The 23,988-nt window shown below is 47.7% G+C and overlaps 1 protein-coding gene across 1 annotated transcript in view; it reads right to left on the minus strand.

The window, feature by feature from the left end:
- Positions 1–23,988, minus strand: part of LOC149359303 (glycine receptor subunit alphaZ1-like) — a 46,259-nt gene that overhangs the window by 5,218 nt on the left and 17,053 nt on the right. Inside the window, exons 2-5 of the mRNA XM_089571564.1 lie at positions 8,080–8,147; positions 6,789–6,856; positions 5,828–6,128; positions 46–171 (exon numbers count right to left, since the gene is read on the minus strand). Coding sequence (XP_089427690.1) covers positions 46–171; positions 5,828–6,128; positions 6,789–6,856; positions 8,080–8,147 — 563 coding nt within the window. The remainder of the gene's footprint in view (positions 1–45; positions 172–5,827; positions 6,129–6,788; positions 6,857–8,079; positions 8,148–23,988) is intronic.

Consider the following 23,988-nt stretch of genomic DNA (forward strand, 5'->3'; position numbering starts at 1 on the left):
CAACCAAATGCCTCTCAGAATGACAGCCCCGGTATGTTCACTCACCAACGTCAAAAGACTTTGTGCAGTCACCGTGGCCGACGTAGATGGCCTTGAATTGCGACAGCGACAGGTTCTTGGTGATGCGGAAAGATGTCCAGATGAGGGTCATCTGCTCTCTAGGGTGGACCACTGTGTGAGACCAAAGGAGCACGACAACCGTTAGTGCGTGAGCGTAAGGGAGACGAAAGGAAGTTTCCCAAATTACGGCTTCCAACACAACAGACCGCGTGTAACGTGCGCAAATCAATCCGTGTGAGCTAGCAAGCGCTGAATGTGCTTCACGAACTGCTCTGGCCATGAAGGCGCTTTGACGGTGTACACGCGATGTTAAAATGTCTTCGATCTACGTGGTTTGCTTCTCTGTCGTATATTGGGGCACTTACGGCATCCTTGAAGGCAAAGAGGACTTGAAAGCTGGGGACGAGGGCATTGCTCAGCTTGCAGATATTTGTAGCTTTAGAGGCACCGTATGTGTTTCATTGCGCGACTAAAAAAACAAATAATGTGGCCTAAAAACTGGTCGTGACGCAGTGGAATCGTCCCCGTCTCGCACGCCGCAGTTCCGGGTTTGGTTCCCGTGTGGTTATGGTGCTCGGCTGCTGACCCGAAAGACGCGGGTTCGATCCCGGCCGCGGCGGTTGAATTTCTTTGGAGGAGAAATTCTAGAGGCCCGTGTACTGTGCGATGTCAGTGCACGTTAAAGAACCCCAGGTGGTCGAAATTTCCGGAGCCCTCCACTACGGCGTCTCTCATAGCCTGAGTCGCTTTGGGACGTTAAAACCCCATAAACCTAACCTAGACCCAAACTTTCTTTTTTCATTTTCTTTATTGACAGTTCATGCCTTTTTGGATTATAGATTGGATTATGGACTGAATTTTGGATTATGGTTTGGCTTGTTGAATTATGGATTGGATAATGGATTGGCATGTTGAATGGCTATAGGGATTGGTGAATGCGCGACACATCCTGTGCACGCCACTCATGAGCCATAAAAGGCTTCCGTCCGAAAATTATCAACTCGAACTTGTTCTGAAATCCACGACAGTCCACTTACAATTCTCCAAAGCTTATGAAACGTCCTCCTCTAACAATTCTACGAAAAGCACAAAACATAATATCTGTGCTACATCATAATTCAGAAGCTCGGTAATAAGTGAATGCGCTTCCTGACTGTTCACCATAAAATGGCCGTCTTGTCAACCCAAGAAGAGAGCACGAGGTCAAGTATAACCACATTCTCTCCAAACTATATAACCCAGTAAGCGCATGCTCGGTGTATAACCACGACGGCAATACAACTCTGACAACAAGACATGTACTATCACGATCAAAAGTTTGCAGGCCGGGGGGTGTGCTAGGTAAAAGTTTTATTGGAAACAATACCGAGTAGCGTGGTATTCTTATGATCGGATAGATGATCCACATCCCTTGATACTTTCAGACACTGCAGGCCGCTGGGTTATGTGGCTGCGCAGAATTTTTCTCTTTTTTTTGGTATACTCGTGCCCATAAGCTTTTGGTGGAGATCGTGCATCTCTGAATCCCGTCGTGTAGCCAGCTGTCCTTAACATTCAGTTCATCATTGGCAAACAGCTGAAAAAAGTTGTGTGATGCGATAACCGCATACAGTTTGTCCTGCAAATGTAATGCAAACGTCATTCGTGTTTGCAAATTCATACATTTGGCACAACTGTCATACAATATCATACAAATTGCATGAAATTTGTGAGACAAAGTCTGTGTGAGATAATTGCATCATACAACATTTTTTCAGCAGGGAGCTGTCCTCTCCGCAGGCATGTTCGGCTGCCTGTACGGTCGCCTGAAACTACGAGGGGCATAGCCATATGCTTCCTGCTTCCAAGCACAGCCAACTAGCATTTCTGTGTGAAATGGCATCGACTGGAGATCGATTGTTGTGTGCCATTTCTTCAAAAATATTTTTGTTCCACACTTCCAGCAGCGGTATGTTAAAGCGCTGGGCGAAGTGGCTGTTACCGCCCACTTTTTCGATCGCTGCAAAACGCCGATGCGTGGGTTCGCATTTATATAGCCTGCACGCTTTCGCAAACGCCTCATACACAAGAAAGGCTACAAATCATAAAGTAGAAAAAAAATTATTTTCAGAAAGAAGTCGCCAAGCTTTCTGAACGCTGTTCACAGACATTCGGCTGCGCAAAGTTAAGCGTAAGGACGAAAGACCCATTATCGGTGTTAGACAGACATGTAGCCAGGAATTTTTTTCTTGGGAAGGCACGAGATAATTTCTTTTAGCTGCCGGAGGGGGGGTGTTGAGCTTGATTTCGAAGAATAGGGTGGGGGGGGGGCATATCCAAACCTGTCATGGCAGTACTGCTGAAGAGTGCTGAAAAAATAATGCACCAGGTACCAAGCCTACCAAGCCTCGAACCACTAACAACGGCCAACAAGTCTGCGAGGCAACAACGTAATTGCGTTGTGCTTATTAAGGCAGGTTGTGCTTATTAAGGCAACTGAATTGCGTTGTGCTTAGTAAGGCACTTGTTAATCATCATCGTTCGTCCACTTATGTCTACTGCAGGATGAAGGTCGTCCCGTCGACGCCCATTTAACCTTGTATCGTGACAGCTGCGGCCACATTATACCTGAAAATTCCTAACCGCATCTATATGCACATGACACTCTGCCGCCCCCTGCTACGCCTTTCTTGTCTTGGAATCCACTCCGTCACCCTATAGAACCATTGTATGGCTCTCCGCCTTATATGCCCAGCCGGTGTCCATTTCCTATTTTATTTTAGCTAGGATAGCATAACCTCACGTTCTTTCCCAAGCCCACTCTGCTCTCTCCTTCGTCTATATATACTGGTGAATATTAGTTACTGGTAATAGACTTTTAAGGCGGAAGCCTTTAATGTCTCATCGTTGTAAGCAGCAGTTGTCGACAGAAAATGTCACGCTTTTCAATTGGTGGAAACGGTCGTGACGTCACAGTGCGCGAATTTCAAACGGGGCCAATTGTACTTTGGCTAGTAACCATGCAACCACTTGAAGGGATCGTATAGTGATGCTCCAATTAAGTGGGACTGAGCTTAGTTAATTGCTTAATTGCCCAATTAGCCTAATTAGCTTTACTACTCAGGCCATATAAATAAATAAAACAGATTAAGAAATTAGTCGAGCTCAGGAATCGAACCCCGGTCTTCGGCGTGAGAGACGAGCATGCTATCCACTCCACCATGCCAGCTCGATGGTTTGGAATGAACAAAGGCGCGTCTAGTGAATACGGTGTCTTCACTCACTCTCATCCTCCTCCATTCCCTTCCCGCGAGGTTTAGGTGTCCACCGACAAATGAGAGACAGATACATTTCCTTTCCTCAAAAACAAATTTACTGACGAGCGAGGCGTAGAACCGAATGGGCGATGGCGTTCTATGGACTCCTTGGCAGCGTTGCAAGACGCTGTCGTGTTCCACTCTTAGGGGCAATAGTGACCACACTTTAGGTCAAAAAAGTGCTCCCCCTGAATTTTGTGAGACAGTTACTGCGTAATTTCCTTTCCTCAAATACAATTTTCATTTTCTTCATTACGGCTCCTCTATCTTCTTTCACTCCCACTTCCTCCCTTCCTCTTCGGTGCGGTTCAGGAGTCCACCGAGATGACAGAGAATTACTGCGCCATTTCCTTTCCTCAAAAAGCGTTGCGTTCAAAGGGCAAGGCATCGCGCTGAACGGGTGGTGTTCCGTGGTGTTCCGGCAGCGCTACAACGCGCTGTCGCGTTCCACTCCTAAAGGCGAAGCTTAAGCGTAATTAATTAGCAGTTAATTAGTATACAGGCATTAATCAGTAATTAACCATTAATTAGTGATTTGTCATCACTTAGTAATTAGTAGTCAATTATATGTGACACCACCGGTGCCACAGAAACAGCGAAGGTGGTGCGGAAAACGCTTCCGCCTCTACCCACTTTAGACAGTCAAAGTGCCCCCTGAATTTTTTACGTACCGCAGCAACATTGTGGGCTTTGCTGACCGGCTTAGTAGAGTGTTCCGGCTTAATTTTGACCACCAAAGTTTTCTTCAAGAACACGTAAAAATTCCTACATAGACGTTATTGCATTCCGCCACCACAGAAATATGAACATCACGGCCGTGATTGCACGAATCTTCGAACTTGTGCACAGCAGCTGTACGCAACTGGAGATGTTTTCTTAGAAGTACTATAGCAAACCGCCGGTAGCAGTAGCGTCCAGCATCAGCGGAAAATCCCGACAGCTATACCACACTCAACCATCGGTTATCTTGTCTTCGCACTACATACGCCCTGTCAATGCCCATTTGTTCTTAACCTGGCCTAGAGAATCATTAACTCATATTTCTTCCCTAAGTCAAGCAGTTCTTCTTCTGTCTCTTAACACTACCCGTATCATCTTCCTTTCGATAGCTCACTGTGCCAACCCCAATTTAAATTCCAACTTTTTTCGTTAGCCTCCATGTATCTGCTCCGCACGACATTTTGACGGTTTAAGCGCGTTACTGAATTTTTTTTTTTTGCCGACTATTTGCCTATATGAAACCCGCGGGAAGAAGTTGGATGCTCGCTAACTAAAAAGGCAGTATTTAGGAACACTGTGAAAGCACATGCCCTACTCTCTTGTGGAGGTTTTCACAATATTTTGCATACAGAGATATAACCTAGCCCCATCAACTGCAGCGATCGAGCAGGACTTCGCTGTCCGGAAAGCGCGTGCGGCAAACTAATCCCAGTAGCACACGCCAGCAACCAGAACGCAACACCGGCTGTCGTTTCTGGCGCAGCATCAGTCACCTGACAGATAACATCTTCACCCTCTTTTCCTAGTTTTCTGAGAGACGGCCTTCAGAGCAATCTAATAATAAGCAATCTAATAAGAGGCCCTTGTACTGTGCGATGTCAGTGCACGTTAAAGAACCCCAGGTGGTCGAAATTCCCGGAGCCCTCCACTACGGCGTCTCTCATAGCCTGAGTCGCTTTGGGACGTTAAACCCCATAAACCAACCAAATAAACCAAACCATCATGTTCCGCGACAGCAGTGACCAACTCAGAGCAAGGAGTGATTGACACAGTGACGCCCTCTTGTAGAGCGCGGGGGGGGGGGGGGGGGGGGGGGAAGGGGGGGGACATTTAAGCTCCGCCTTAAGGGTATGATGTGATAGCGTAGTGGCTTAATTCCTATATATACAAAAGGTCATTCTCTATGTCACATTCATAGATCGCTGAGAGTCCTCATACCCCTCCTGGCTCAGTGGTGCAGTGGTTATGCGATGCGTCACTGCCCTGCTCGACAGCAGGCGCTCCCCAGCGCTGGGCCTTGCGTGGCCCAAGCTGCCCTTCCCGAGCGACCAATCATTAACTGCCACCTGCCACAGTGGGCAGATTACTCACTATCCGGCGGCAGGTTGGGATGATGCCACAAGGCCACGTGACATAGGTCTAGGTGGCCCACCTGCCTCCTAGGTTGCTCTCTGGGGACCACCTGCCAGAGCCATGCCCGTGATTATTCGCTCACAAATCCGACGCCGACAACGCCTGCACCCGATTTTCTAGATAACGGGGCTTTTAACTCTATCGCTTTAAAACTTTTGCCGCTTCCTAGGCTCTTGACGCATGCGTTCTGAGCTTTCCTAATATCCGCATTCTATGGTGTACGGCAAGTCGAGAAAAGTAGCGCAGAGAACCATTAGTTAAGAGTTGGCTTCTGCAGCTATATTGTGCAACGTTAACGAAGTAACAGCTACAGATTTGACATAAACGCTTTCACTTACGGCTGCTGAGCTGCATGTCACACAGTTGGTTGTCGTGCGGGAACCTGGTGAGATCCATGTTGCATGCAAGCTTCAGCGACACTCGGGCCGCCATAAAGAGATCGCCAGACGGCTTGAGTGTGATGTACGCGTAGGGAAAAATCACGCGGTCCAGGCGTCCGTCGGCGGAGTTCTTGAAGTAGACCTCGGGCGTCCAAATGTCCGGGTGCCATCGGGGGTCGACCACTATCTTCTCTGAGACGCGGTTGCTGAGCCGCCAGTCATGCCACTGCTCGTGCAGGAAGACGTCCACTTCGACGAACTGCAACGAAGGGCAATGCGCATGAAACATGACGAAAACCCTCGCTCTTCAGGCGCACCCAAGTGTGGTAGTAACAAGAGTGAGAGTTGTCGACGCTTGTGTTAATATTCAACCGACATCCGGGACTTCCTGCAACTAGCCGGGTTGTAATAAGGAAGCAGATTGCCCACTGGCAGCCATACGGCTACAAAGGAAAGCTATACAGCTTCCATATAAACCTCGTAGTTAAAGAAAAATTCGCCCTGGTCCTGGGTTCGAAACCGGGACTACTGCTTCATCGGAGCAGTCGCTTTACCAACTGGGCTAACCGGGACGGCTAGCATGTGGTAGGGCGAGAGCGAATTGATCAATAATTCGAAGATGTTTCACGGGGGTTTAACGTCCCAAAGCGACTAAGGTTATGAAAGACGCAGTAGTGAAGGGCTCCAGAAATTCCAACCACCTGGGGTTCTTTAATGTGCACTGATATCGCATACACGAGCCTCTAGATTTCACCTCCATCGAAATTAGACCGCCGCTGCCGAAATCGAAGCCGCGTCTTTCGGGTCAGCAGCTGAGCGCCATAACTACCGAGTCACCGGGGCGGAATCGCTCTAAGTGGGAACATTGTTGGGAACACTGAGAACAGAGGGAACATTGCTTGAATTGACTGCGTCTCACCTGGCGTCCTTCGTCCACCGAGCGGATGTTGAGGACTGATACGGATATGTTCACAGCGACAGGGCGATCTGGACAAAAAGGAAGATCATCTTTAGTGAGCTTATCTGCATAAGGGTTCAACATTTCCTCGCACAGCAAATGTTGCAATGATGATAACGTACTGCGCATAGCTAACAGTGTTTTCGTAGCACTGTTGCGGCCAACCAAGAACACCGCTCTTTAAACGCCTGTCATAAAACTTCGTAAAACATCGCAGTACGCAGTGAATGAAAACTACATCTTCCTAATTCTTCACACCTTCGTTATGTTACATAGGTTACATAGGTTTAAGCCCCGGAGCAGGAATGTTTCTCCGCTAGTGGAGACTAGACGAAGCTTCGCAGCTTCCCTTTACAGCTGTAGCGGGTGTGGGCGGGGAATGTTAAAGTTCGCAAGTCTAATGCGAAGTAAAATCCTGGAATCATGTCAAGCATTAGTATGTTTGAGGCGTGTCCAGTACAGCGATTTCCGCCATGTGTGAATGAGTGGCGGTGGACTTAAATTTTTTATGCTTTCAGGACGACCGTTTTTAAACTAACAGCATCGCCTACATGCCGATAGCGACCAGTAAGAGCGAATCAATAAAATGAAGCTATTATCCAGTCCTAAGACGGCACCGGCCAAAGCATTCGTTCCCTCCGTATGAAACTATCTGTCAAAGGGTGAAAAATACCCATGAAGCTTGCACTGCTTAGGAGACAATTCACTCCTATGTGCGCGTAATTATGCATGCTCAGGGAATACTAGAGCTGCCTTTTTCCTGATTGTTAAGTGGCTCTTCAATGATAGTGTCTTAGTGTTACGTAGGATAAGTTTAGTGCTTTATCGGCAAGGAGACTGTTTTGAGCACTTCACATCAAATACTTCCTCTTCTCTTGAGAAAGTACATATTTTTAAGGACTTCAAGGCTAAGATTTCAACTGTTCCTTTACTTTTAAGCTCCGTTCGTATCTGGCCATGACCTCCTTTTCTCTTCAGCTTCGTTACTAAATAGGCTACTACAGTGTAGCTTAGGAACCCGTTTGTATGCGAATATGTACGTCGCATGTATGCAACCAGTAAACGAATACAGTAGTACTGACAATCCAGCAATACAATCAACAGTAAACAACGCTGGACGCTTTATAAATGAGCACAGCAGAAGCGGGGTTGCAAGAGGCGTTTGAGCTGTACAAGTCTGAGGAACAGAATGTGTAACGTTTACATCGTTCGATGTTGAGCTGAACACAGATATCTGAGACGGAGAACGTACCTCCTACAGTAGGAGGCCTCATGACGTCATAGTCCCCATCAACCAGGTCGCTGAGCTTCACTGGTGGCCTGAAAAATAAAGAACTGGGATGCACACAACTGCGGATAGACTTCAAATCAAACATCCCTAATTTGCACCATTGTGCCCGTAATGAGATCTCCGCTACATGTATTTAATGCTCCGTTCTATTCACATACCACTTGGCCGTAGAATAAGGGAATTTCATTTTTTTCCCCGCTTACGTCAGCTCAAAGGAGACGAATTAGTGGGTACAGCTGTTTACAAAAGTGTTGGCCTCGCCTGTAATTTCCAGTAATACTATAGTATGTTTTCTTTTATTAACGGCTCTTCCCTCTCTCCTTCAAGCGCGAAATACAGGTGAACATTGCAATAGCCCCTAGTTTCTTTAGTACAGAAAATGTACCATGCAAATCACGAGGATGCAAACTGACCCCCTACACCCTCCCTCCACCACCACCACCACGAACCATCCGCTCATAAGGTTACCCAGTAAACCATTCGGGATATCCTGTTTGGTACGCCACGGGCACATAAAAACGTGACGTCATTTTCATCTCATGAAACGAAAATGACGAAGAAGTTGGAATGTGCTATCCGCGTCAAATGAAATGCGAGGAGAGCAGAGCACGTGGCCAAAGGCCCAGTTTACGCTCTGTCTGTCCTTTTTAGAGACCGGCACGCTCATCCGGTGTGAGAAAGTTTTTCTTGTTTTCTTTGACGTTCGTTTTCTTGCTTTGCCACAGGAGCGCCGCTTTCACACTTTCCACCGACCGCAACTCGATCGGTGTTTTTCCCTGCTGGCATCGCACACGCTGATAACAAACACAGTGATGATGGAAGTCAGAGCTCCGCAGGCCAGGAAGCCAAGAGCGCTCGCTTCACCTACGCGGGCCACAGCCACTGCCGCCAGCGAAACCGCGCTGAGAAAGTTGCGATCGGTGGAAAGTACGAATGCGGCCCTCCAGTGGTAAAACTAGAAGAACAGCGCCAAAAAAAAACGGAAGCGAACCGATCGCAGACCGGATGACTGCGCCTATCTTTGATGGCGACAGGCAGACGACGTAAACTAAACCTTTCTCCACGCGCTCCGCCGCTCGCATTTCATATGACGCCGATAGTAGTCCCCCCCCCTCTTCAGTGAACCGTAACAGACAAAAATTCTGCGAAGTCAACAAGCAGGCAGCTTCAGTGGCCTTTTCGAGGCGGATGCCACATGCAGTTCTGATTCAGCCGCGCAGAGAAGGCGTGCGCAGTCACCTTCCCGCCGGCCAACCGAGACCTTGCGCTGACGTCACAACAGTGGGTCATTGCCGCGCAGCTGAAAGTCTGAGGCGCGCGCGCGCGCTCGCTCTCACGCAGCTCGACCTTGCGCTTGCAGGCAGGCAGCAGTAATCGCCAGCGTGCGTAAACAAGGTATCAAGGAACGCGTCGCTATGCCGCCGGCCGCCGAAGCTACGCAACTTGGCAGCAGGCTCCTCAAAAAGGACCGCCGAGACGACCCAGCGGTTACCGCATGGACGGGCCTCTTTTCAAAGAGAACAATAAGGACCACTGTATCGAATTTATATTCATAACGAAATCCGATTTCTAGGCTTTTTAGTGCGTTTGCACTTATAGTAGCAATTCTCGGTGTTTGGGCGATTTCAGTCAGTCAGCCAGTCAAGCAGTCAGCCAGTCAAGCAGTCAGTCAGTCAGTCAGTAAAGCAGTCAAGCAGTCAAGCAGTCAAGCAGTCAGTCAAGCAGTCAAGCAGTCAAGCAGTCAAGCAGTCAAGCAGTCAAGCAGTCAAGTAGTCTGTCAGTCTGTCAGTCTGTCAGTCTGTCAGTCTGTCAGTCTGTGTCTGAAACCTGCCCACCGTGCCATGCGGCAGCCCATTTAATCGTGAGAGGCTGCTCGGGAAGAGCTACATGGGTCGCTACCCAACCCAAGCAAACCAAGTCCCACCGATAGCAATACCTGCCACAGCACCTGCCTTATGCCACTGCGCCACCGCTCACCTGGCCAGAGGGTGGCTTTGTTGCCAAGGTATAGCCGGTGAGCAGTGGCAAAAGGCAGGTGCTGTGGCAGGTATTGCCGTGTCCTCCTTTCACTTTTGGATGAAAGAACAGACACACCAACCACCCCCTTAACTTAGCAGGGCAGAGGCATCAGCAAAACACATCATGAAGCGCTCACATCCCTATTTGTCCCAGTTACCCAAATTGACTGACATTTTCTGTGACTTTGTTGACACTCTGATGATTGGAAGAAGACGGCGCGCTGTGATATAGGTTCAGAGATCTGCCAGCAAACTGCTGCTAATGTCATCGAAGCTTGCCTGTGAAAACGGCCGATGTAGGCGATGCATGTATTCGATTCTTTCCATCTCTTCTACCTTATCGAAGCTAGATTTTAGTTCAAGCTGCCTCTTTTTCATCAGAACGCGATAGCAAAAAGATGTAGGCCGACTTCAGTTTCTTCTTAGAGGCTTTAATGAGGTCATTTAGCGAAGTTGTCAACGACGGCTGTCATAAAGGTAATGAATTTCCAGTTAAAACATTGTTCACACTGCGTTTTGTGACATTTTTATGTGTATTTTGACTCAGTAGTCATAGTGGGACACGCTCATTCATACAAGATCTTTTGTCTTCTAATGCTGTACTATATAATCCTAATTTAGTACCAAGCTTTTTCTCTCATCGGCTGCAGGTAGTCTTTTACAGCTTAACTCACTCTGTTGCATCAGAGTTCCGAAAGGCTCTGACCGCTACTTTTTTTTTACATTTTTCATTTACATAAACGATGTTTTTAAATTACAACCAAGTTAGGTCGGCCTGCAGGCAGCGTCTACTTTTTATTCCGTTTATGGAGCTGGTATTGAGAGCAGGTTGACGTACAGTATGAAGCAACATAGAGGGGAACAGTTTATTAGCGTGCATTCAAAGATCGCTCCGAAAAGATAAATGCCAAGCATAATCTTTTTTTCTCAAGGTGACTTTCTTCTAAACCGATAATGCCTTCTCAGTCAAGTGCAGAAATAAAAAACCCGTTCTGTTCTTGAGTGCTAACCAACTGTTCTCTTTTAGCTTTTCTTTGCTGTACAAACGGAAAGGCTTTAGCTATTTCAATATTGGAGAGCGATGGCTTCGTGATAACCGGACAAAAAGATTTCTTTTTGCTGGTTTGACCAGTAGATTTATTTCAATGCCGCAAGCAGAATTCTATAGCCGCATTGATGCCTAATTGACGCAACAGCAGTGAAAGGAAAAGTGGAGCCGGAAGCAAGATTCCGCATGCGATGGCCGAGTGCTTGGATTGCTGACCATAGTCCATAAATATAAATGCCACGTCGCAACGGCGGTGGCCCGGCACTTGCGCGACGTGTCTGATATCGGAATACGCAAAACACTCGTGCAAAAAAAAAATGCAATGTTTTATCGCTAGCGCGGCCACGTCTATTCTACTTGAGAATGGAGCGACAAACTGCCCCTAAAAGCAGTCCTCTCAGCCAGTAGCATTGAGCTATTATCACGGCGTCGCCCTCAATCTTGCAGGTGCCATTGCCGAAATTACAAGCTATAGCAAGTGCAAGACTGTTGACCGCGACGTCATGATAACCGGTCGCAGCCGTTAGTTGAAGGGTCTCTTTCATTGAGATTGCATTTGCCGTACAGTTCCTGAGTTCTATGCATGGCTTGCACCGACGTGGGAGACATGCTTGAGACTAGCGCCCTGGTGAAAACCTGCTTGTTTTGACAATCAGCTTATCGCTACTTGATCTGGCCAACACTGTAGAAGCTACAGTCCTTGCTACGTCACGTGCAATGCATCCGTAGTGAATGTTACCGAGTGATGCCATCATTGTTTCTGGATATAACACAGCCGTCTTTGTCGGATGGGTCTTCATCCTCTGAACTCGGCAGGCAGCGCGTTTTTAGCACCCAGACAGCAATGTACCCTCGGAACGCCGCATATTTCCTTTCTGCTCGCCAACAACAATGTTTTTGAGATACCAGGGCAGGAAGATGGAGAGCTACAGCAGGCAAGCAGCCTAAAGAACCTCTTAGAAAGCAGGTCCCTCAAGACAACGCAGCTCCTTTAATCTTAGAACGGCCAACTCTGGTCGGTCCTTGCCTCTACTTTTGCACTCCGTTATCGCGAAATCTGAACGCACTTCGGAGAAGGACCCACTGTGTCACCTCATTTTCGTACCTGTCTCCGGTGCCGCTTCGGAGAAGGACCCGTGTCCCGACCGGCGCCAGCAAAACCTACCCTGCGTATACAAAGGCGCCGGTTCGCCCACTGACCCGGTATCCGGTGCTCTTTCGACGCCTGCGGTATTTCCGGGCGGTCCGCATTTAGCGCTGTCGCGCCGCGGTCCGAGAAGACACAGTCGCGGTCGCCCAAGCGACGCGTCGACGGCGAGGAGGGCGCAGGCACCGAACGCGGGCCAGGACTGCGGTCCCTCGTGCGGTTTTTCTCCCCCGCAGACACGCGCAGGCCGAGCTTGGCTGCGGCCGGGTTAAACGAAAGCGACAGTTTTCCACTCCTCCTTGGGTTCCTGGCGGCCCTCACCTGCCTCTTTCTCAGGCCCAGGGGTCTTTGCATCGCGTTCTATCTTTGCCTCCTCTTCCCTCCGATCCTGCTTTGGCGCCGAGTGTTTGGCCGGCGCGGCAGCAAGTGCCTGCTTCAAGAGGCGCTGCACTTTTCTAAGAAGTGCTTGTGTTTACAAATTCGCTCGAAAGTCGTGAGGGCACAGTGGACATTGAAGAGGGTAGCCCTTCAAGCAGGAGTGAAACAAGGTGACGAAATGTGAGAAGTGCTTGCCACTCTTTGCAGGGGGGATCGCCTCCCAAACTCTTCTTGGCGGTCCAGAAGTGGATCGCAAAGTAACTTTTGTTTTTTCTTTCTTCTTACAGTGTTACACTGGCAGCTGTCGCTGGCGACGACTGACGTCCTAACCAGAAAGATTTCCTCAACACAGCAACACAGCAGGAGTTTGAAAGTGATGAAGCCAGCGGAGGAAAGCCAAGCGAAAAAGCAAATAAAAAGCCGCGAAATGTCGGTGCTGTTACGATAGGAATTGCTGCTATTTCGCATCCTTGAGAGGAACACGAGGATGGCCTAATTCAGTACAGCACGAAACACTTGGCTGTATAAAGCGATTTAGTTTTGCTCAATAGTACTTGTTTTCTCGAAAAAGGGCACGAATGACAAAGAAGCAACACTAGATGATACAAAGCGCAAAAGGGACAGGACGAACGAAGAAACGACACGGACAAGGCGCTTTTCTTCGTTTCTTCGTTCGTCGTTTCCCTTCTGCGCTTTGTATCATCTAGTCATGTAACAACTCGCCCACCAATCGATTCTTCTGAAAGAAGCAACGGACAGACAGTACGGGTGCTGTATTTATGGGATCCTTCTTCGCCGTCCCCCTGCTTTCTCACGCAGTTCTTAAAAGACCTAGTACCGTGAACCAACTTTCCCCCCACAAGGCTTTTGATAGAGCGCATCAGTTAAGATGAGTGTTCGGAGAAAGAACTTCCTTTCTATATCAGGCTTTGACCTTGAACTGCAACCAGAACACGAAATTTAAGCGCTTCTGAAAGCCTGCCTGTAAAGGAGTAAAGGTACCCAAATTTCAAGTTTGTATCTCTAGCTTAGAAAAGCAGAGACTCAGTCTCTAATCGCTCAAAACAACATGCAGTTCTCGGAAAGACCTTCCAGATATTTTAGCGTGATAGCGTTCATGGTTCCGTTCAGCGGAAACCCGACGTCACCGTCGTCGGCGGTGGCGTGAGTGAAAATTCCCCGAGAAGCAACATAGGTGAGCCACCAAGGAAAGTTTGCTCAGGAAGAGGATCCTGGGTCTCACAAGCTACACCGTAGCAGCATCTGTCATCGCAGTGCACTGGGGCATCGCTTTACCACTGCACCGCTGCGCCAGGAGCGGTATGAGGAATCCCAGTGATCTATGAATGGAAATTAGTGAACGACCAATTCCGCATATATGGGTGTTAACCTATTAATGCTATCACGCCATACTCAAGTGCCCCCTCCAGTTTCTTTATTGAGTGAACTTGTTGCCTGAAAAGTAACTTGGTGACGGCGAGAGAAATACCCTGCTCTGTACAGTTGCAACCAGAAGCGTAGCTCGAGGCCAATCTTGTGGAGATAAAAGTCGGTCCGGCGGGCTGTAGTATGTCGCAATGAACTGTCGTCATCGTTGACAAGTATAGCGACTAAGTGCCTACACAGCTTCTTGCGCGTTCTGAGGACATTTTATTCTTGATAATACCTCGCGATCGTCAGCAATTTGCGAACGAGTTGGTTGGGTTGCGGAATATAAGTAGCTCTAAAGAGAACTTCCTAGCCTAGCATACACGCGAAATGCTATTCTGAACCCAAAACCGACCAGAAACTCTTCCTGTGAGCATGCAGTTTTCCTAAAACAAAAAACACGATTTCGAAATGCGCCTTAGAAGAGCCAATAATCTCAACGTTTCACAACTTTAAGCACACGTACATGCTATGTGCACATAAGTAGGTCATAAATTCTTCAGACGTACTATCGCGCTGAGCTTTTCGCTGTAATTGTATGCTCTGCGTTCTATAAGTTTCAGTCTGCGCAATGACGTGCGTGGTACAGCCGCCATGCTCAGCGCGGCAATAATTTTTTTTTATCCTTTCACAAACAACGACGAACAGCGCAACGATAGTGACCTTTAGCCACGGCTCGCCAGTAAAAGGAAGTTGTCGGCAAGGAGATAAAGAAGTCATAATTTGGCAATCTCCTAAGTGGAGTGCGGCGCTGAGGCTATATATGCATGGCGTCCACTTTACTTATCATGACTCAACATCGTAAGAAAAGTTATGTGTTTGCGAGACTATACCCGTCCACAGCGCTGGAATACATATTGGAGGCCTTTCTGGTCCATTATTCAAGAGACAAGAGCTCGAACCAGAGACAAGGACGCAAAGCAGAATGGACAGCTGCGACAGCTACACTCCAACTCGGTCGAAGTTAAAACTCGTTTTAACTTCGAAGTTAAAACAACGGTCGAAGTTAAAACAACGACCGAGGACACTTCGTCATTGAACGGGGCGTGAAACTGCCGTTCAGAAAACGAACTAAATAAACTTTTCCTTTCTTTTTTAGTCGCTTTATGGCACACGAGCTTTCACTTATTCCACAGCTCAAGACACCACAAAACTTCACATCCTACTAACGAGTAAGCACAGAGGCAAAAAAAAAAAGTAGAGAACACTTCAGCTCTGCTTTAAAGGAGTATCGACACCTAACTTTTGGGTGTGTGTTTTGTTGTTTGTAATGATATGCAAGGCATTACTATGCATAGACTGCCGCGTGGTGTTCTCCTACGAACACTAAATAATTTATAATCGAAATAATTTCTTGTGCTGTCTCGGTTTCGGTTTCAACATTGCGTTTATATGTCACGTGAGGCATGAAAAAACTGCAATGTAATCGTTCTTCCTACATTCATTGTCTTTCCGGCTCTTTAGGAAGGCTGGCTTCAGCACTGCACGGAGTTAAAACGAGGAAGCAGCTATTACATCAACGTTTTTCTATGTCTCACGTGACGTATGACGCCATTTTTACGACACAGCCATGGTTCGGATGTTGATACCGAAACAGCATGACAGAAAAATTCGATTATAAATTATTTACCGGTCGTAGACGAATACCACATGATGATTCACGCATAGTAGTGTCTGCTTCATTGTGAGAAGAAAACCTGCCACCAAAATTAGGTGTCTATACTCTTTTAAGGGTATGACTCGATATTGTGATGGGTTAAAGGCCAGAAAACGAACGTCTTAATTCTGAGCTTTACTTAGATGTGTCGTCACCACGCTTGAATAATTGAATATGAAAAGCGGAAAGCAAGGCGTCCACATACAATCGGTTTCGAGACATTTCGCATTACCTGCTGCCTTTAGACAATGAGCCTGTTGTTAAACTTAATTAATCAGTAGCAACTTCGAACCCCAAGTTATTTTCATACATCCTCTGTTTAGCGCTATGCTACCCTCACGTAGCTGGGCGCATGTAACCTGTTCGGAGCTGTGCGATGATTTTAAAATACGTCCGATTCAGGCGCAGCGCTGACTTGACTTCTTTCCGTACGCATCGCACAAAAGCCAGCACAGCACACACCATTCGCGATTCTCATTTCAATAATCCTCGGTAATATGGCACACTGCCTAACGAAGAGTGCGAGACGACGACTGCCAGAGTACAAATACGGGGACTCAAGGCTGGCTGTCGTTACCCAGTGCAGAACAGAACGGCTTTCAAGGGCATCCAGGCGCCGAGCTGACGCAGTAATGTGGAACGCTATGGTGGCGTGAAGATCGGCGCCCGCCTACCTGCACGGCAAGAATACAAAGGAGCCGGGCAGCGCTTCGCTACAGTTATCATCGAGGGCACCCTGCCATGGCCGGCACGCATTGCTCTGTTGAAAGAAGAAACAGGCGCCTCGATTGCGGAATCAATTGGGTCCCATTGCTTGCAGGAGTTCTTCACCTCAGCACTGGTTCCTCGCACACGTGGTACTGCACTTTTATTTTTGCAAGCCCAGAATTTTATTCTACTGCATTTGAGGCGAATACCACCAAGGCTTCTTGGCCATCGACCATTGTTCTTAGAGAGTTAAATTTTTTCACGGGGTCATTCTCCTCGCAATGCGGGAAAATTGAACCGAAGCCGAAGAAATCCAATGGATCCAAGAAAGCCGAATAGAGGCAGCCACCCAGCTTAACCGTCAAAAATCGTTAAACAAGTTATCGCTCACTTCGCCAAGTGTCAGCGTACTAACGGTCGCATGAACGCGTGTGGCGCATCCTTTATGCAAGTTCTCTGATAGCCTCCATCCAGCATTCGCCAACAATGTGAAGCGCGCCAAGCAGGCACCCGCTTGCATCGCCCACGGCAACGTGCCAGCTGGTGAAGAATCAGTGAAGTGCCCTCCAGAGGGGCCGAAAGGCCAAGGAGAAAATGGCGTGTCTGGGAAGAGAGATAATTTTTTTAATGTGAGGAAGGGATTAGAGCTCGTCCGGAATAACACGCATCTAGCCCGCTAGACCGCACCAGGGCGGCGGGGATGCAGAACAGACAGAGTGAAGATGAAAGATGATGGTGGGAGGAAACAGTGAGTTGTACTCACTATGCCGAAGGCCAAGTGCGCACAGCATTCACGTCATAAACGCGTTTTCAAATGCGGGTGTGTCTCCGTTCCGAGACGGGTGTTCTGGCCTCTGTTGAATGAAAATTACATCCCCACTCTCGCTACACGAGCTTGCCCAATATCTCTCCGGGCGCCTCAGAGAGACTCCTCTTATAAGAGGCGACAGCCCAGATGTTGACTATTCCTAATTCTGCTATCCTTTTATCTGCGTGCTAAGGAGCACGGGCGGAGAACGTGTAAGATTGCTTCTGGTGGGCTTCTCAACACGGCTGTCTTCCCGGCTAATTTCTCGTACGTGAAGATAGCGGGCCTTTTATGCCCCTCCCGGCGAAAGAGAGTTTCTTGGCTTCGACTAAAAAATAATGTAAACGGCGGCGCCTAATGTCCCGAAGCGAAAGATTGGCTATGAGGGACGCCACAGTGGAGGGCTCTGGATAAGGTTAGAACGCCTGCGGTTCTCTAACGTGCGCCGACATCGCACCGCACTTGTCTTCAGGGGAAGCTGCTAATGGAAGCCAACGTCGCATCTGTAGAGATGATCTTGCCGACAGCTTGGATCCCTATAAAGCATAGTCATTAATAATAATCTAAATAATAATTGGTTTTCACGAAAGGAAACATGCAGGCACTGTCTCGTTCAGTGGGGACACATTAACAGCACGGTGAAGGAAAGAATCGCACAGCACGCGGGCGTCTTTTCCGCCTTCAATGAAACGCTGCCATCGTGTCCTAATCCCCTGTGCCGTTTATGGAATGATAGTTTTGATGGAGACCAAACGCAAAGGCGCCCGTGTTCAGTGCGATATCAGAGCACGTTAAAGATCCCCAGCCGGTCGAAACTAATCTGGAGACCTACGTAGCACCTATTTCTCTCTCTCTTTCTTCTTTCATGCCCACCTTCCTACCTTCCCTCACGGCGCGGTTGGTGTCCACTTAGAAGTGAGATAGTTACTGTTAAGCTAGAAGCCTACGGCGCCAGTAGCTCCTTTCCCACCTTTCACCAGTAACTGCCGTGTCCGTTGGAAAGTCTGGAGGGGCTAGGAATGGTGACAGTGCGTCTTCAATAAACACGTTTTGTGTGTCGAGAAGTTGGAACTGCTGCCCCAACCGGCAACGTGTCGCCGGACGAGTGGACGAAGACGTGAAGTGCCCAGCATTCGATCAGACCAGCCGGCCATTCCGACGCTTTACGAAGGAAAAACCTAACTGTCACTGCGCCTACATTTCCTCGAAGATTTTTATTTTTTTTTTTTTTGCTCAGTTACTATTGCGGGCTAGTTGGTTAGCCACGACTGGTTTTAAATCACCAAGCTTGAAAGAAAAAGCAATGTAAATAGAAGTGCTGTTTTTGTGTTATATGAGCAGTCATTTCAGTGTTGCCTTTCCTTGCTGCGGCTCTAAAATTTGTGGGGTTTTGTTTAGTTAGCCGCAAGCACACAGCACCATATTTTTCAGTTTCCCACAACGAACTTGTTAGCAAATTACTGACGATGTAGAGTCAAGGATTAAAGCCTCCAGAACGCGCGGAAAGCTCTCTAGGCAAGCAGTTGCCACGTTTACCAAACAAAAAAGAGCAAGACGCTGAGGCAGCGTTTGGGTTAGCAATTTCAAACAAATATTGCGACATTAGCCATCTTCGCTACATCCGGTACAATTTTTTTCATTACACCTGGGTTTCTTTTATTTGTGTCAACGTATACAGCGCAAGAAGAAAAACTGTTTGACACCACTTCGAATGTCCTACGCCAATTAGTTTGGCCGTAATGAACGTTTGAAGTTCAGTAAGTCACGGTTTGGGGAACCAAAGGCCGTCGGTGCGAATCCCTATAATAAGCTACGCTTTGATTCGACTAGTAATCGTATGCTCCGTAACGCGCTGAATCGTTTGGTGCCACTCCGAACATTCTACGCCAATTAGATGGTCCACAATATGTGTACCAATGGTACCACCCACTTGTCCCGCTTGAATCGCCTTGTGTTTCATACTAACGCGTCCTTGAGTAGTGCGAGTATCTAAATGAAGGCACTTCACTGCGACATAATAGAGCACTCCAGACCGACTTTCACGTCTCCAAAGATTGGTCTCGAGCCGCCCTTCAGGTTGGAACGACTGTCCAGAACGGGTGTTGTTACTGCCGCCAGCAAGCTACTTTCGAGGGCACAAGTTTGCTCACTGAAAAAAACATATTCGAGTTATCGCCCGGCTAACTTGTTTTCCTGATGTCAACGCAACGAGACAATAATTCAGTATTCAGCGATAAGTTGGTGTTTACAAAGTGGGTTGCGACGGATATTGCGTGCGAGCACATTCATGAGTTAGTATGCAACAAGATCACAGCCTTACTTTCACGACATAAAGCAATGAAATAAGCTAACAATATACGATATGCTCACGGTAAATAAGTCGAGTCTACCGCTCCCATTGTGCCACATCGGAAAAACAATATCGGCTTATACTCGCGAAACTGCAGTATCCACGATATCCTGCTCTTTGTCACGAAGGACGACGTCTAATGAGCGGCGGACAATGTCCAGAACGCATTCGACCATCCACTTTTTTTTTCTTTTTCTGTTCCAGGGTGCTATGAGCGGAATGTTGCCGGTATAAAACCTGCCTCCAACAGCAAAAGGAGCTCGTCTGGACAGCACTGGAACGAAACAAGCCAAAGCCAGTTTTCTCGCTTTCGTAAGAAAGACGTGAAACAGACGCAGCGCAAAGACAACAGCGAAGGCTACGCTGTACCTCGAACTGAACGTTATTAGAAGGAAAAAAAAGAGAGGCTGTACCATCAAATCCCTACTTCGCGCACGCACTCAGTCATGTTTAAAGTTTTATTCATGTATCTCCATTATTTTCTTTCTTTTGTCCTTTGTTGTCGGCGTATCTCGCTGCCTCGTTAAACGCATATTAGTTCTGGCTTCCTTCACTCCCCATGATCTCTTTTCTGTCTGCGTTAAGCGTTATCCTCGCTTTCTTCTGGTGGAATAGTTAGAGAGCGGAGGTTGAGAAAGAGCTGAAAGTAGCTGGCGTGTCGTGCTGAACCACCGTGTTTATGCCGCGTCCCTTTGTCTCGGGCTGCAATTAAAAGCGCGGCGGGAGAGTTAACTGTCCGCGCGCACGGTGCGGGACTTTCCGGCGACTGCCTACCAAACAGGTCGGGCGACCTTCAGCATAACTATAGTATAGAGGGGACACCTACGACCGTAGAATCTGAGGGAGAAGGTGGGCTAAGAGGCGTTATTGTGAATGTCCTTTGCACGCTGGAAAGCTCAACGTTAAACATATGCTCGCTTGCCTTGAAGGAATCCCTCCATTTTCACTTGTTGTGCCCTAAACGAGCACCTGTCGTGAGCTCGATCTGCAGATGCGTGCTCTTTAGACACACTCTGCAATTTCGGCGACTAGAGTACGCATAAATAACTAATGACGTCGACGCGAAAAGGAAAGTTGACCCTACTCTGAGCAGAGGCGTGTTCTTACTGGTCTCGAGAGTACGGGACCTTATCAAGCGCACGCTACGACGCGAAGCCTTGATCTTGTAATCCGAGGCAGAGTTTGAAAAGCTGTTTCAAGCATTTGTTGTGCGCCTTTGCAACCGCGAAAGCTAGTCGATGCCCCTCATGCGCTGCGGGCACACCCCTAAAAGGATTCGGCAATTTGTTGCTCACTAATGCACCCCGCACTTAGTAGGAAGCGGCCTCCGAGATACCTGTATAGAGAACTACCGTAACACTTATGTAATACGCAAGTGGCCTAACGTCATTTTCGGGCAAAGCGGTGTACAGAAAGAGGCAGGTGAAACACTATCAAGAAAGAAAACGAAGCTTTCAAACAAAACCAGGGGAAGAAACGTGGCGAAGAGTGCTGCAGCCGTTGCAGCAGCACTATTGAGGCGGATATTTTTCGTTCCAGAGGGCAAGCGATGGTCTGTGAACACGCTGCGCGTAACGATTCGAGATGCGATTACTCTTTTGCGAAAGTGTAGAGGTCGATAAAACAGCAATTTACAGCTCCGCTTTCCACCATTCTCGTCACACGGTGAAGCATCGCCACTTCCGCCTCTTTTTAAGGTGTAACACTTCGCCTTGCGTACTGGTCACAATTTCAAAGCTCCAGAAGTTACGCCCCAACGTCATTTATGTAGCAAAGGCCAAGAAGCGGTCCACCGCGCCCTTTCTGAGAAATACTTGTGGCCACGTTTGTGATGTCTCTGCTACAAAGTTGCAGAAAGCGGAATGCGGAAGGACGTACAGCCGCCAGCGCTGTTAAAGAGAACACGGGAGCAGGTGTTGCGAAGGGTGATCTCAATCCCGCAGCTATCCTTAAACTTTCAATTCCGAAGTGATGAAAACCACAAGAAAAAGTTATAATCCCTAAACTGAAGGTATCAAAAAAGAAATGTGGTAGGTGTATTCAGAAAACCGGATGCCTACATAAAATGATCGAATTATGGTAATTTCTTAACCTCTAATAATAATGACAAAACTGTTCAGAAATATTAAGGCCCAGACAGTAAATTAACAGCAAAACTCAAAACTTTTCCATCCCCTGCCAATCTAATAGTACATCCGGGTCACATTCTTAGAATCTGAATCGTATGTGGTGCGTCGCGCATTACAGGGCTAGAAATCGTAGGCTCCACCATCTTCGTTTGCGCGTCATCTGTGTTAGCAGAATGGCACGCTTCACACTTAAGTGGACGTTCGGCGCAGACTACCGTTATTAATCGAAATCATTACTTGGCTTTGTCGACAATTTTGTGTCCGCGAAACGTGTCGGCAGGGATTTCTTCATTCGTGTGAGAGTTAAGCAAAAAACAATGATTGGGTGTGATAGAGGATGATGTGAGTATGATGCACGTCAAATTTGGTCGATGTGGAGCAATAGACGATATGCGAAATTGCTTGGCGGTCTGGCAACAACGCGCCCACAACTTCCGGTTTCCATCTTGGCGCGGTCGAGATCGTCGGGCTGGTGCATCGTTTGCTATGCGTACTTTCTTCTTGCGAGTGGAATTTCAACAGGCAAGCTTCAGCTGCTGCGTTGTTTTCACAGCTGATCTTTGACCAAATGTAGGTGCTTTCAATAAGCGCCAGCTTACTCCTACCGCGTCCTCAGCTTCGCTTGAAGTCTGGCGCTGATGATCGCAATAATCGGCACTCGAAAGTGGGTTGGAAAGTCGAACCGTGACCGTGTGCTGTTGTCGTTTTAATGCTCGCATTAAAGCACCAGTTCAAGCATCACGCATTATCATGGCTATTTTATTCCCAGGTGGACGCGAATTCATCTGGTAGGGTAGCGAGCGGTTATTTTGCGGTGAGTGCGCACGTGTGTTGACAAACTTCTGTGACAGTGCGAACTTTCGTTCGCGCCGACGCCAGGAGCTTCGTGCATTGCAGTATAATCACACAAGACCCTCGACCAGCTGCGTAATTCGATTCCTTTACTATAATGTGCAATGCGCACCCGCGGTTTTCAACGTCACCGTTTCAGAGCCCGGCGTCGGTTGATTTTCGCCACAATTCGTTGAAACCGCGTCCTGCTTAAGACGCAGTGAGTCGATATTAACAAGAGGAAAGTAGGCATGCACATATAATTCAAAATATTGTAAGCAAAGACGCAGCTTTTTTTTTTTTTTTTCAGATAAGCACTGAGCCACCGCGGCGGCTTGATTAGAGAAAGATGCTACAGCTGTAGGTGCATGCACGGACTCGATACGCTGGTCAAGCTGTGTGTGCAGGGGCGAAATTAGCATGTCCGGTTGCTTCCGAAACTTAATTAGCTTACTCCCAAACTTGGAAAAATGGCTTTGTTGCAAAGCAAGCTGTTGGATCGAACTTGCCACAACGATAATAAAATCTGATGGCCTGAAGCGTTTTCAGAACACTGTTGCACGTACTTTCTAGCTTAGAAGTGCGTCCCTCCTTCATAATAAAGTAGCTATATTATTCGCTTCTTTTTTTTAGATTTTCGTCGCCGCAGATATCGAAGGTATAGGAATCCTCAAGAAATAAAGCATTCGCACCTCAGTTTTTATACCTAGGGTGTATTGCTTCACAAAGACTCCTTAACGCGGATAACATATGCGTATGGTCCAGAGAGTTTGCTCGCCCTTCTAAAACTAATTGAACACGGGAAAAACTTAACTGAACACGTAGCAAACTATAGCAGTAATCGGCATATTGTTCTTCGAGTGAACTTATTTCGCCACAGCACGAGCGATTGGCCCGCTCAAAAAAATTACCTTCTCTATTACGTTGTTCAAGTATGTGTCTATATATATTCACGCCCGACCGGAGAGTTGATAAATGCACGAAATCGGCTTCTAATTTTGATCAGGGACAACAAAGGCTGTGGTCCTTATCTTAATTTAAACGCAACTCACCTCGAGAGATTTGTCAAAAATCAGCGCAGAAAGCGAAAGCTGCGCACTGATCCGCGTGCTGACACATGATACCTCGCATGGCGTTTTGTGTTACTAAAACGTTGGGACGGAGTAAAAAAAAATAGAAAAGCGTAAAGCTGGAAAGCACCTAGTTCTGGCACACATCGTAGTGTCTTTTCACAGTGGAGAGGGTAGCGCAACACTGCATCGGCATTTTACTTTTCAAACGAAGCGCAGCCGTTTTAACACAACGCTGGGCAGCGGTTTCGTTTTCTGTACCGTACCAACATGGAGGACTTAGTTCTCAGAGCGCCGA

This window comes from Amblyomma mixtum, chromosome 2 (genome assembly GCF_055824585.1).
Source record: "Amblyomma mixtum isolate Tamu chromosome 2, ASM5582458v1, whole genome shotgun sequence".
Classification (NCBI taxonomy): domain Eukaryota; kingdom Metazoa; phylum Arthropoda; class Arachnida; order Ixodida; family Ixodidae; genus Amblyomma; species Amblyomma mixtum.